The 13,853-nt window shown below is 36.4% G+C and overlaps 2 protein-coding genes and 1 non-coding gene across 5 annotated transcripts; 2 read left to right on the top strand and 1 right to left on the bottom strand.

Annotated features, from left to right (window-relative positions):
* The first annotated feature begins 2,800 nt into the window (after positions 1-2,800).
* Positions 2,801-6,370, top strand: LOC113749097 (protein TIC 22, chloroplastic). 3 transcript variants are annotated; one of them, XR_003464496.1, is made up of 9 exons: positions 2,801-3,286; positions 3,356-3,418; positions 3,823-3,897; positions 4,211-4,261; positions 5,051-5,110; positions 5,211-5,279; positions 5,521-5,556; positions 5,780-5,978; positions 6,074-6,370. XR_003464496.1 is itself a non-coding variant. In XM_027292752.1 (9 exons), exons 1-8 carry the CDS (start codon positions 2,831-2,833, stop codon positions 5,870-5,872), a joined length of 903 nt encoding a protein of 300 aa, XP_027148553.1. In that variant the 5' UTR covers positions 2,801-2,830; the 3' UTR covers positions 5,873-5,898; positions 6,061-6,370. The 3 variants fall into 3 exon arrangements, 1 of the variants encoding a protein (XP_027148553.1); XR_003464495.1 differs by having other exon boundaries at positions 6,061-6,370; XM_027292752.1 differs by having other exon boundaries at positions 5,780-5,898; positions 6,061-6,370.
* A 2,766-nt stretch (positions 6,371-9,136) lies between these two features.
* LOC113750137 (UDP-glucuronate:xylan alpha-glucuronosyltransferase 2) lies at positions 9,137-12,097 on the top strand. Its single transcript, XM_027294078.1, has 3 exons — positions 9,137-9,307; positions 9,413-10,049; positions 11,052-12,097. Exons 1-3 carry the CDS (start codon positions 9,137-9,139, stop codon positions 11,990-11,992), a joined length of 1,749 nt encoding a protein of 582 aa, XP_027149879.1. The 3' UTR covers positions 11,993-12,097.
* On the bottom strand, positions 10,397-10,469 carry TRNAR-CCU. Its single transcript has one exon. It is a non-coding gene; the product is annotated as a tRNA-Arg (tRNA).
* Positions 12,098-13,853: the final 1,756 nt, after the last annotated feature.

The raw sequence follows: 13,853 nt of genomic DNA, 5'->3' as shown, positions 1-13,853 counted from the left end.
TCATATATTCCCGTATGTAAGATTCGTGCAAGTGTACTGAATACTGATATATTTGAGCTGATCAAACTATAGTCCCTTTGTTATCGGTTCAAAGCCTAGAGTCCCTTTTGTTTGTGATACTTAGAGATTAGGCTAAGGCAAGAGAGTTCATATACACTTTTCTGGTCTTGCAGCGTCACATGGTTTAGATTCCAGCCTATCTTCTTCCACGATAAGGTGGTTTTTTTTTTCTTTTTTTTTTAAAGAAATCTTATCTATAATTGAGCAGATTGCTTCAACTAGGCTCTTGTTGTCCGACAAGGGTATCAACTGGACAAATTCTAATTTTCCTTGACCATAGCAAAGAATCTAGACCAACCAAATTGGTGAAGTATACTGTTACTCTGCAAGCAGCTGAGATCAGCTGATGATGACACCATAAATGCTGGAATTCCCTTAAAGCTGAAGACTTGAAGAATTATTGACTAAATTGAGGATGAACGACAAGATTGCCAGAGAACCTCCTGAGAATTACGAAAGACTAACACAGAATCGGCTCTTGCACAGGTACACAAGCTTGCTTGATCATGTGGTCCGGCATAAAATGTGAGTAGCCATGAATTTGTGAATAACCAGACAAACCAACCACGTTTGGACCTCAGTATCGAATAGTTACTTTGGACTTTAAATTTCGAAAAAAGTTTGGGAAAATGTATTTATGCCTACACATTGCTAATAATTATTTGTTGGTTACAAATATCAAGTTGTTCTCAGACACAATCTCTGGCAATATAGCTTGTGGGGTATATATATCTATATATTGACGAATTTGGGGCATCATAAGTTTTCATACATCTTTAGCTTTAAGGTGTATAGAAGTAAAATTAAGGGAAATAGAAGCAATTAAAGTGCCGTGGCTTTAATGTCTATAGGAGTAAAATTAAGGTGTAATAGAAGTAAAATAATAACATACATCTATAGCATTAAGTTGTATAGATGTATAGCTTTAAGGTGTATAGAAGCCTTGGGAATGTGTTCTTCAGCACACTTAGAGGGTGGGCAATTGCTGCGCAGATCATCTGGTTAAGATGGGGTTGAGTCAAGATCAGGTTTAAAAGTGTTAAATTTTTTTTTTTTTTTTGTCGATACGGTAACTTCCTACACTATGGGGAGGGGAGGGCCTGAAGAGATTCTAGGGTAATCCGGAGGGGACTGAACCACCATCGGACCAGACAGGTGCACTACGCACCCACTTGAATTTTTTAAATAAGGCCACATTTAATTGTGGTAAATTGGTGAACCCTTGCCTCCCACCCCATCAAGTCTTAATACATTGGTTGGTTTAAAAGTGTTAATGAACAACCTACTAAGTCAAAAGACCTCATAGATTAGGCTAGGTGTAGCCATTCCTAACTTTAGGTTCTTGTTAGAGACCAACTCCTTGGCGCGTGTGCCAGGGGAAGGGGGTTTTGGGGGAAGGTTAGGGATAATTTACCAATAAATTCCCTTAAAAAATGTCTCTTTATCACATGGTTTTTTGAATGTCTAATTGAATCAACTTACCTCTGTACTATTATAAATTTTTCAATCATGTATAATTATTGGGTTGACTAACCAATTTCGAGCTGATGGCATGTTTAACGCATCTAAATCCCTGAACTAACCAAATTACCCTCCCCATACTATATAAATTTTTCCTTTTTTTTTTGGTCCCATAGAAGCCCGAAGACCCTTTACACACTATATAAAATTTCACAAAAAAAATTGTGAACAAACTTTTGAATTAATAAAATAGGTCAAGATGAATTGTGAATATCATACTTTCTGTAAAAACTTTTCAACACATAAAATATAAGTACAATGTACTTAACAATTACATTTTTTGATATATTTTGTAATTTTAACAAACGAACCTAAAATAGTAGTCATACGCTAATATACAGTAAAATCAATGTCAATTATGATTAACCAAAAGTTACACAAATTTAGAATTTTTAGCGATATGGGAAATCACTAGATTGTTAGAAAGTTTTTCATCAAGAGCAAGTAATTAAAAAAATTTGGTAATTCACTTATTTAGTCAATTCACGAGACCAGACGCATTGCACATACCAAAATTTAGCCACAGAAATTGGGCTACCCGACCCAATTCTACCTGATTGGAAAAACTTTAATAGCACAGAAGTTGGATTGATTCAATTAAATATTTAGCGAGGCACTGTGAGGAAGAAGCTTTTTTCAAGGAGTTTACTGAGAGGCATTTTTCAAGGGGTATACTCTTTAATGGGATTAACTCTTTAGAACATCCACAAGAATGAAGGATTTTTGTCAATTGTCATCATCTACATCTACTCCTACTCTTATTTTAACATACTCTAATCTATTTTGGAGAGTGATCCAACATGGCCACGAGGAATCGACAGGGATTGAATTACCATCAGACCATACGAATGCATTATGTACCCATATGAATCTAAGGATGAATGATCTATATGCATTGGTGAATGCTAATGCTTTGCCCAAATTAGTATACTATGCGTGTTTTGGGATTTGCCGTCTGCTTTGTCAGATATTTAGACCCTATACAAGAATAAGTTGTCCAAATCGAATTTTTAGTGCATGGTAGGCCACTGGGAAACTGGAAATAGAAGATGCAAAAAATCAATGAAACAACTTGGCCCGATTATTGGACAATCGAAGTCAAAATGGCCCAATACAGTGATTACTAGGGTAATCAAAGTGGAAGTAGCCCAGCCCAATAGTCACCCAAGGCCTCGACTTTAAAATCAGAAGTTTGAGAACTTCGGGTCCTTTCTTTTTTTGCCCCTTCTCTTACAGTAGTCAAACAGCTATGGAGGCCCCAAAGAACTCGGTAGGCCCCACTTCTTCCAATCCTCTCCTCTCGTTCTCTGCTTTCCTCCACCAACACACCCTCCGGCTCGGTGCCGAACTTGCGAGTCGACTCGAAGATACGAAACGACTCACCTCTAAACTCGCCGCCAATTTTCCGTCCTTTCTACCACCGCCGCCGGCACTACTACTGCCAGCTCATTCTTCTTCTTCTCCTCTACTTCTGCCTTTCGCTTCTGCTTCGCAATCTCAGCAGCCGCCGCGCCATGCTGCTGCCGTCGCCGCCTCCTCTGAAACTCTAAGCTCCGACCACGTCGCCAAAACCCTAGCCGGTACTTCTGTTTACACCGTCAGCAATTCGAACAATGAGTTCGTACTAATCTCTGATCCTGATGGTGCGAAATCTATCGGCTTACTTTGCTTTCGCCGTGAAGATGCCGAAGCATTTCTAGCTCAGGTGAGAGGAAATAACAGAGAGGGTATCATAGTAATTGGGAAACTGGAATTGATGGTTTGGGTTTTGTAGGTAAGGTCAAGGAGGGGAGCAGTGAGAGGTGGAACAAAGGTCGTTCCAATCGCACTTGAACAGGTGAGACTTCTTGTGGTTTTGTTTCTTTTCTTTTTCTGAATGTAAATTCCGAATAAAAAAAAATCGTTCTTTTTGAACTTTTTGAAATTGAGGCTTGAGTCATTGAATGGGGGAGATAAGAATCAAACTTATTGCTTTAAGACCAAGAAATAATAAATTTAACCATTGGACTACAAAATTCTAAGTTGGTGTAGAAGGAAATGGTCCATATTTCATGTCTTCTGCCATGTATTTATAGTGCTTGTTGCCTCTGAACAATTTTAGTTTGCCACAAATCAAGTTTTCGCTAGCTAAAAGCTTACATTAACTACTGAAAATGCTGCCAAATTCACACTTATTTATTAAAAAGTGCTGCAAGCTTAAAGTCAGTTTTTGGCCATTGGTTACCTTTCTTTGTTTTTCAGGTGTACATGTTGAAGGTTGAAGGCATTGCCTTCCGGTTTTTGCCTGATCCTGTCCAAATTAAAAATGCATTGGAGGTTGGTATTTTGTATTTCACAAGTCCCATCATGTGGTGATCCTATTGCTAGAACCTAGTTACTACACATTTATGGAGATAAGCCTTATTTGCGTCCTAAAATGTTCATATGACGGATGTATTTACCACATCGTGCTACTTGCGGCGATTTATACATTTTACCATCCCCTCCCCCCATTTCTTTCTCTGACTCACTTACGCATAAACACAATTTTGCAAGTATGATTGTGTACTTCATTCTTGAGGACAAGCTGTTGTTCTCGTGTAGCATTGGAACCATGGAATTTCATCTCAGTTTCTTCTTTCTTTGCTAGCTAAAAGCCTCGGATGTCATGAGCGGATTTGATGGGGTTCCTGTTTTTCAGGTATGCAGTTATTATTCTTGAGCATGACCCTATTGTCTATAATTTGTTGTTTAGTAGTGCCTTGTGCTCAGAAATCGAAGTTAAAGATGACATAATACATTAAATGGCTTCTGCTATTTTGTGTTCTGAGATGGTTTGCTGACATTGTTAACACAACATATATAATAACAAAGTTGTGTTTGTCAAGTGAGCATGAGAAAAGCATTTTCCCTATCTGGAGTAGTTTAAATTAATTAAACATCCAATTCATAAATAATTTAGCCTTTCAGCATGAATTTTTATTTTTATTTTATGTTTATCCCATGTATGTACTTATCTATTTCCCATAATTAATGTTTAGTTCTTTACAACTTTTGCTGCAGTATGAATGTTTTATTGGGCATAATTTACCAGAGCTCTAAAGTTCCCCTGTCCCCGTCCCGATTTCCTGCTAGAGGGAAAAATTAAATGTTTGGGAGGAATAAGTGTGTAGGATTATCTGCATTCATAGGCTGAATCAGAAATTTTCGTTTGAAAGAGCGAACTCTAATTCAACTAAAACGTAAGCATATAATTTGAAAAAGTTTAAATTTACACAGAAATTTTTTGAATATTTCAACTTTTCAAGGGAGAAAAACTTAATTTTTCAAAACCTCACTGCCACTCCCTAGTTCCGCCCATATCTGCATTCAAAATTGTAAGCTATTGTTCATAAGTTTCAGAGACCCCCGTCTAAGTCTTAACTACTTGCGTCAGTGTGCAGCTGGGATTCTTGCAATCTTATTTTATCTTCTATTTATATATTTGCAGTCTGACCTCCTTGTGGTGAAGAGGAAAAATAAGCGCTACTTACCCATATACTTTCGAAAGGTGTGTGTGAAATCTAATCTTTGTTCATGTCAGAGACTGGAGAGGGTAATGAACTAAAGGAATACGTGATTTACATATTTGGGTTATATTGATGTGACAGGAAGACCTTGAGAAGGAATTGTTAATGGTGGCTTCAAGAAGAGGCCCTGCTGTTTCTCAACACATTTTGGTACCAAATTCATTCAACTCCCCTTTGTAACACTTAATTCTTTCCATGAATAAATACTGTTTATAAGCAACCTTCCCGCTGTGGGTTCTGTTCTAGGATAATGGCAATTGTAGAAAAGCATGTACTGCTTCGTTATATACATGTAAAAGATGTCTTAAAATGGTTGTAATTGCTTATATGTACAGTCTTTCAAAGTTTCATTGTATGACCAGTATATTTAAGCTTCTCTCATATTTGGCAGGTCGGGAATCTGGAAAATGTTTTGAGGAAAATGGAGGTACATGAATCAGAACATTGGAATCTTTGAAGGGCCATGTTTTCCCAAAACTAATTTTTGGTTTTCTCATCAAACTGAGTCAGCACACACGTTTGGAATCACTTTAAACAACTTCACTTGTTTCTTGATGTTGCACAAAATGTAAAGTTTAAAGAAAATAAGTACTGATTGGAATTTTTTGTTATTCTATTACTGAGTCGGCAGTCATACTCCTTTCTTGCAGATGAGTGAAAGGAATTCTGGTTGGGAAGATCTAATTTTTATTCCTCCAGGGAAAAGCCACTCACAACACATCCAGGAAGTTACAAAATCATGAATCTTGGAGACAAACTTCTTAAAAGGGTAGGATCTTGCATAGGAAAATACACGGCATATTTCTAAATTTACATCAAAGCTGGCCAGCGGCAGAGATTGATGACTCAGTACATACTTTACCCCTTCTTTTTCTGCAACAGTCTCTTTTTTTCTTGGGTGGTCATATGTCGAGTTTCTTGAATGTGCTAGGTTTATGTTGCAGCGTTGCTGGAAGATTTTGGGGAAGAGATTTATCCCTCATGAGATTATATAAAGTTTTAGGCAGCTTGCTGGAATGCAAACTTTCATCCACCTTTTTGTTATTTTGTCCCGAGTCCTTTCAAGTGGATGGAGCTACCCTGTGGTTATCTGCTTCAACAGAATTGTATTTAAACATGCTGCTTAAAACTGCTTCAGCTTCATTCTTCTGATGACTCTGAAGTGTTACAAATTTTTAAGACCGCTGTGATTGGTGACTTTATTGGGTATCATATATGGTGTGTGCGTCGCTTCGTTAGAACTCAGAGCAATCACAGCATTTGGACGTTTGCAATGTTGTGATCCACGTACAATGTAATCAGCAGCAATCTCAGATGTCATTAAATCCAAAAATACAGAAATGAAGAACTGAACATGAAAAGAACGGCGTTTAATGATTTCCAGGAATTCGTTTCAGGTGATAGGCTCCCGACAAGCTTGTACAAAGCCACTTCTGGTTAATTGTATATAATCCTAGGGTGCGTTTGATATGAAGTTTGAAAACTAAAATTTGAATTTATTAAGTTATTGAATTGTTATATATATTTAATATATTTAAATGTATATCACATTAAATGATAAATAAATAATTTATCACTCGTTTTTTAAAGCAAATTTAATAAATTGAGCTCAACACTGGTCACAAAATTTCGGGTTTTCTTTTTCATCTCCAATTGTTTGATAATTTCAACAAGCATAAATTCCACTTTTAATAGGTCCAAAAATTCATTCACAGAATAATCCATCCTTTTTCGGTTGGCTTTACATCCGTCCCAAGCTATTATTTTTAATACATCAGTCAGGCAAGTTTGTACATCCTATACATAAATCTTTACTGAACGTGACATTGAATCTATACATTTGGAAAGTCATAAATTTTTAACCTAATAAACTTATTAACAAATCCTATATTTAGATGCCATTTGTTTTAAAAATCCAGTATCACTTAATTAATTCAGCTATTCAATATTTTATTATCAAATACGTCTGAATAGATTAAGATTTAAATTCATTAAATTTAAGTATTGAATTTTGTTATCTAACACGTCCTAGTAAAAATTGAGCTCAAAACTAGTTTTGAGGCTCTCCTTAAGCATTACGAGTTAGTGAATCGGCAAGACCGAACTCATTTGTTGATATGTCCACAGATTGCAGGCCTCTACGGTTCTACCTCCGCCTCCATGAGTTGTTCATCACTTGCTGCTCATCAAGTTAAGTTAAAAATAAAATAGGTACTGAGAATCTAACAATCTATGGCAAATGGCTTATTTATGGTACTTCTCACTGAACAACCTAAACTTCCTTCTAGTTTCAATATGTTGGAGATTAATAATCTTTCCCATTAAGACAATTGGAGAAGTGCCACGCGGACTAGGACAAATAGATAGCCACTTAACATTTTTTTTTTATTATTTTGTTGTGGTCAATAGTCAGGGGTTGTTAAGTGTAATCCTACTACTATCATCAGTACAAGAAGTAATTCAACTTGGTACAGATTGGGTATATATATTACCTACGGCTGTGGCCATCTTAATTGGTCTTGGGACTTAATCATAAACTAATTAGAATGACAGGTCATGATTAGCCTGAAGATAATGCAGCAAATGAATCAAATTATGATTCTGGCTCTGGTTTTCATGTAATATAAATTAGGGAGATGTTGACGAAATTAGAGCAATTGTGATAGTCTAACATACTAATTAGTTTGGTTGTGAGGAACACTTACTGGTATGGTGTGATTATCCAACAAGAAGGCCTTCCCAAAAAAAAAAAGTTGTTAAATCAAATGTGTTTCCTCACCAAAATTATGAGCAATGAAATCGTTTTAGAATATCGGGTATTGGTGGCCTCGCGATTTCGTAACAGCAAAAAGCGACTACTTATGTACGAAATTGACAGGGCAACCATAGAGTTGTTGGCAAGGCCCATCTCTCTTATCTGCTTCTCCGTACATTCCTGCCGTGATTTTCTATTGCTTCGCTCGTAAAAAAAATTTTACCATTCGCTTAATCTTTTCTTTATGTTGCAGTTTTTTTTTTTTCCAAACTCTAATCGCTAGTAACAAATTTAATGTGGGGTGGCATGGATTCAAGTTACAGATATATGTGATGGGATGGTTAATTAATCTATCAGTTAGACAAGAGTAGCACAACAAAGATTATTTTGCAAAATATAGGAAAATGTTACCCGGGAAAGTGACTAGTATTTTTTTTTTTTTGTATTTTTTTTCGGTAGAATCAAGTTTGGGTGGATTTGGCTTCCATCGTCACCATAGATAGGTCGAAGCATGCTTCCAGAACTATAGGTGGCTTATAGGAGTTCTTACAAATCGCCCATCAACACAATCTTCACATCTACAGCGAAATTCTAACCGATGATCTTTTATGAGTGAGTGGTTCGTTCTTGTTAATCGAGTTAACTTGTATTGACTGAAAAAAAGGACTAGTATATGTGGCATTCTAAAATGAAAAAATAAAAAAAAAGGGCAAGCAAATCATAAACCATACTCCTTGATACGTTTGGAAGAAATTAGACAAAGAGTGGGCAATCTTAGTTGGAAGTCTTAGAGATTAAGGGAAGATTAATTATGAGATAAGTTAATCAAGTCATGCTTCTGGAAATATCACACGTTGCAACATATGGCGGCGACCTAGCAAAACCCTCCTGTATAACTCTAACAAAAGAAAATTCCAAAGAAAGAAAAACACACAACACTTGGAAGTCCCCAATTGGTTTTGGTTACTTTTCTTTGAATTTTGATCCCCAAAAAAAATGATAAATTGGTCCAATTGCAGCGCCCCCTTATATGGTTACATCCCTAACAACTACTTACCTCAAATTTCCAAATCCCCTTCTTAAATATAAGTCCTCTAGGTAGCCTTCTAGTAATTAAATTGTATGCTCCAATGCAGCATCACAATTATAGCAAACTAAAGTTGAAAGTTGAAACATATAAATCATAGCATAGTTCGCCTACATACAGGCCAAAAAGGTTGTTCGCGCAGCTAGCTTTTGAAGTCATCAAAATATGATCAAGGCTATTTTTCCAAAAGCTTTAGTTATTCGGATCAATATAGCTTTCTTGGCTTTGTTCTTGTTGGCTTATGCATTTCTCTTTCTCTGGCCTTCATCAACTTCAGTCTACAATGCGAGCCCTGCATCTTTTGTTAGATGTTCTTTGCGCGAATGCCATCATAAGGTAAGGTGAGCTGACTGATCAGGTTGTATTGCTGCAACTGCTTTTATGAGTTATATACATACAATGTCAGATATAATTCGAGTTTGTGCTATCTTCTTTGCTTAGACGGAAAATGGTATCAAGATGAAGGCAGTCCTGGAAGAGCCGCGCAACAGTCAATTCAACAGCCCTGAAAGGATTGTGGTGAAGAGGGAAAAACCGAGTTTCATGAACGAAATGGGGCGAGGGATGATGATTGGGATGGTGAATATGGAGGGTGAAGATGTAAGTGAATGGAACATGCTTGGACAAGTTATTCCCGTTTCTTTCGAGCCAGTTTCCGAGCTTTTTGAATGGAAGGATCTGTTCCCTGAGTGGATTGATGAGGAGGAAGAAATTGATGGTCCGTCCTGCCCAGAAATACCAATGCCGGATTTTTATAAATATGCTTCAGTGGATATGATAGTAGCCAAGCTGCCGTGCAGAGTTCAAGAAGTAGGATGGGGAAGGGATGTGCTTAGGCTGCAGGTGCATCTCATAGCTGCCAATTTAGCGGTTAAGAGAGGAAGAGGGATTTGGAATAGGAGGATCAAAGTGGTGTTTTTGAGCAAATGCAGGCCAATGCCTGATTTGTTTAGATGTGATGATCTGCTGAGACAAGAAGGGGATTGGTGGTATTATGAACCAGACTTGACAAGGTTGGCGCAGAAAGTTTCATTGCCAGTTGGCTCCTGCAATTTGGCTTTGCCTCTCTGGGGAAAAGGTACAAAAATTTTTCAGTTTTGCGTCTATTGCCTTTACACCACCTATTTCATGGAACAATTTCACCTTTTTTTCTTCCTCACAAATTTAATTTGCTTCTTCTATTCGTGAAATCTTTCAAACAGTTTCACAAATTTAAACCATAGAGATATATACTATATAATAACTGGGTAGAAGCATATTACGTCTTTGTTCCTTTTGTTTACTTTTTTGAAGCAAATAGAGGACTTTCATCATTAAACCAGAAAGAAAAGAGTGAACTTTACTTCTTGAAAACGCCCAGAAGACGGAGAAAAGTGACTGGAACATAACCAGGTAGGGGTCGGAAAGTGGAAAAAAGTGCAAAAGCGCGCCAGGTAGGGGTCGAACCTACGACCTTCTGCTTAGGAAACAGACGCTCTATCCACTGAGCTACAGGCGCTCTACGCTTTCATGTCGGTTACAATTTCTTAACAAGATGTCCATTTCTCGGTAGTTGGTATTTGATACTTGAAACAAACCGAAAAGCCCGAAAAATTTTGCTTTCGTTGTTTTAAGTATCATATAAATGCCCGTTTTTAATCTTTTGGCATACCAAAAGAAATAATCCATTTGTGATGTCTAAAAAAAAAAAGGTATTTGGAACAACTTTAAAGTAAGGGCGTATTGTCTATTACGTAATTCTTGTCGAATCACTTTAAGTCTTTAAAGACTTGATAGGTATCATAGTACGTTTAATCAAAATCTCTTAATAAACTAAACCCGTATAAGGATCAACTCGATGGCATAACCCACAAATCAGAAAACAAACAGTTGTACTTTGTAATCTTAGGACCACTTTACTTGTGTGTTGAATTATTTTTTAAGCAACATGTAGTTGATAGTAGTAGCATTAATTATTACTTCATTTCCCATTTTGTATGAAGAGGCATCACATTTCATCCCTTTTTTCTCATTTACCATATTTGAAAGGTCAACATGTGCTTTTTTTTTTGGCTACATAATTGACGATCACTTATTTCAGGAATCCACGAGGTGTACGACGTATCCAAGATTGGGAAAAAAAGCACCAGAACAATCAAAAGAGAAGCCTATGCTACGGTTCTCCATTCCTCCGAAGCCTACGTTTGTGGAGCAATAGCCCTAGCCCAGAGTCTCCTCCAAACCGGAACGAAACGCGACCTTATCCTCCTCCTGGACAGGAGTATATCCAAACCCAAAAGGGAGGCCCTCGCAAAAGCCGGGTGGAAGTTCCGATTCATCAAGAGGATCCGAAACCCGAGAGCCGAAAAGAACACCTATAACGAATACAATTACAGTAAATTCAGATTATGGCAGCTCGCTGAATATGACAAGATCATTTTCATCGATGCGGACATTATCGTCCTACGTAATCTGGATATTCTCTTCCATTTTCCTCAAATTTCTGCTACGGGAAACGATGGATCCATTTTCAATTCGGGTATCATGGTGATTGAGCCTTCAAATTGCACGTTCAACATGTTCATGCAACGTACCAGAGAAATTGTGTCGTACAACGGAGGCGACCAGGGATTTTTGAATGAAGTTTTTGTATGGTGGCATAGGTTGCCTAGAAGAGTTAATTTCTTGAAGAATTTTTGGTCGAATTCTACGGTGGAGGCTGCAGTCAAGAATCAGCTATTGGGGGCAGATCCACCTAAGCTGTATTCCATACATTTTCTTGGATTGAAGCCCTGGCTGTGCTACAGGGACTATGATTGTAACTGGGACCTTGAAAATCAGCATGTTTATGCAAGTGATGTTGCTCATCGAAGATGGTGGAAACTTCATGATGCCATGGATGAGGGCTTGCAGAAATGTTGTGCATTGCGGAAACAAAGGAAGATTGACTTGGAATGGGACAGGAAATTGGCTCGGGAAAAGGGATTAAAGGATGGACATTGGAGTATGAATGTTACTGATCCCAGAAAATATACTACTTGAATTGGTTTTGTAATTTTTTTAAAACTTTTTTTTTTTTGCCTTTCTTCTAGTATTTGTCTTCATTTTTTTGTTAATTTTTTTTAATTAAAATTGCGTAGGATTTTGCGCGGAGGGATTTATTCAACATGGTTCGTAATTTATTTGTATAGAAAATTATTCTGCTCGAGTCAGTCACCAGTACCAATAAATCAAGCATAAGTTACCAATACATTATTTGTGATTACCATTTCAAGTGACCAGCAAGTTGTCCGTTTGATAATCCAATTCAGCAATTAAATTTAACGGACTCAGATTTTAATATATTCAGAGGTGTTTGGTGATAAAAAAAAATAGTTCCTGACGGTTTCTATCTCACTAGTTCCACAATTGTTTAGACAAAACTCAATCAAAATAGTAAGTGATAATCTGTTCACTTATCGCTTAGTACAGAATCTCAAATAAGATGCTCATGAATTGCTTAATCACGTTTCTATGAACTCTCGTTAGGTTATATAAACTAACGTAAGATGCTCTTGAATTTTTTTGAAATAACTAATTACTAATCTAAGGTGTCATAAAAAAGAAAAAAAATCTAAGCAGTCATATAAACCTCAAGACCATATGCACATGTATATGTATATGTATGGCAATGTTACTTGTTTAGTTCCTTAGGAAGAAATATCTTGCTAATCAGACAAGCTTAATTTATCTGAAAAGTTGCTTGTTTAAATTTGAGGATTGGGTGAAAGGCAAGAATGGAAAGTTGAAAATGAGACATCAAACCAAGTCTTAGTTGAGCAAACCACTATTAGGTACACCTAACAGTGCATAAAATATACACTACTATCTCGTTGACGAATTACTGATCAAATTTATTCATTATATCCCACCTACGCATTAACCCAATAATGAACCGTTCAATCCAACTGTAGAGCTATTTCTTAAATAAATTTTGACTTCCACTCACCCCCATCATTTTTTCTTTAAAAAAAAAACCCATAACAAATTAACAATACCTTGACAAGTATTTTCATTTTTTGGTTTTATTTTTTTGAGTAAAAAAAAAAATCTTTGGTTTGTCTGTGTTCTTTTTGTGGACGATTGCATAAATGGCTACTTTTGGCAAATATGGCAAATCAAAGAAACGACCCATTATCAAGAGCCCACAGAGCAACCAAATTCAACTATAGTTGTTCTGATTGGGATCTTGGGACCGGATAGAGGAAGCTTTTTTGGGTCGAACGGCCCAAACGCATGAGGAGATGAAGTTTGAATCTGATATAAAGTCCAGTCCAGCTACATGGTTTTGACTTTTCAGAATCAAATAGGAGGGCAAGACATCAAAAGGGTGCAGATTTTTTTGTACATATGATTATGATATGAATAATAAAGTACTATTTGATTTTATTATAGGTGTAATAATTTTATTTCCACCCATTGTATTTTTGTGCAATTCAATGATTTTCCTCTTCTGTATAGAATAAAGATGCACTCTGGGGGAAAAGGATCATTAAACAAGTGAAACCTGACAAAAACACCAAAATCAAGAGCCAATCATTCCTAGCTCTAGATTGTAAACTAATTTGAAATTTAAAATATATATATATATATATATATAAAAAAGAAGACCTTGAAAAAAAAATCCAAAAGTACAATGACGAAACCCCTTACACAATTTAATGTTGTAAAAGAAAATATTAAATAACACAATGTCAAATAGGTGATTTTTTTTTCTTTTTTTGACAGAATAAGTAAGTATATTTGGTGCAATTATACACGTAACGTGATACACATTATAATAGATGGTAGTGATTAATTGGATAATAACTAATAGAGAATTTTTAATGACACTCGCACTATCGTTTTTATTATATAATTTTTA

Source organism: Coffea eugenioides, chromosome 10, assembly GCF_003713205.1.
Source record: "Coffea eugenioides isolate CCC68of chromosome 10, Ceug_1.0, whole genome shotgun sequence".
Lineage (NCBI taxonomy): Eukaryota > Viridiplantae > Streptophyta > Magnoliopsida > Gentianales > Rubiaceae > Coffea > Coffea eugenioides.
This window is presented reverse-complemented; position numbering and strand designations above follow the sequence as displayed.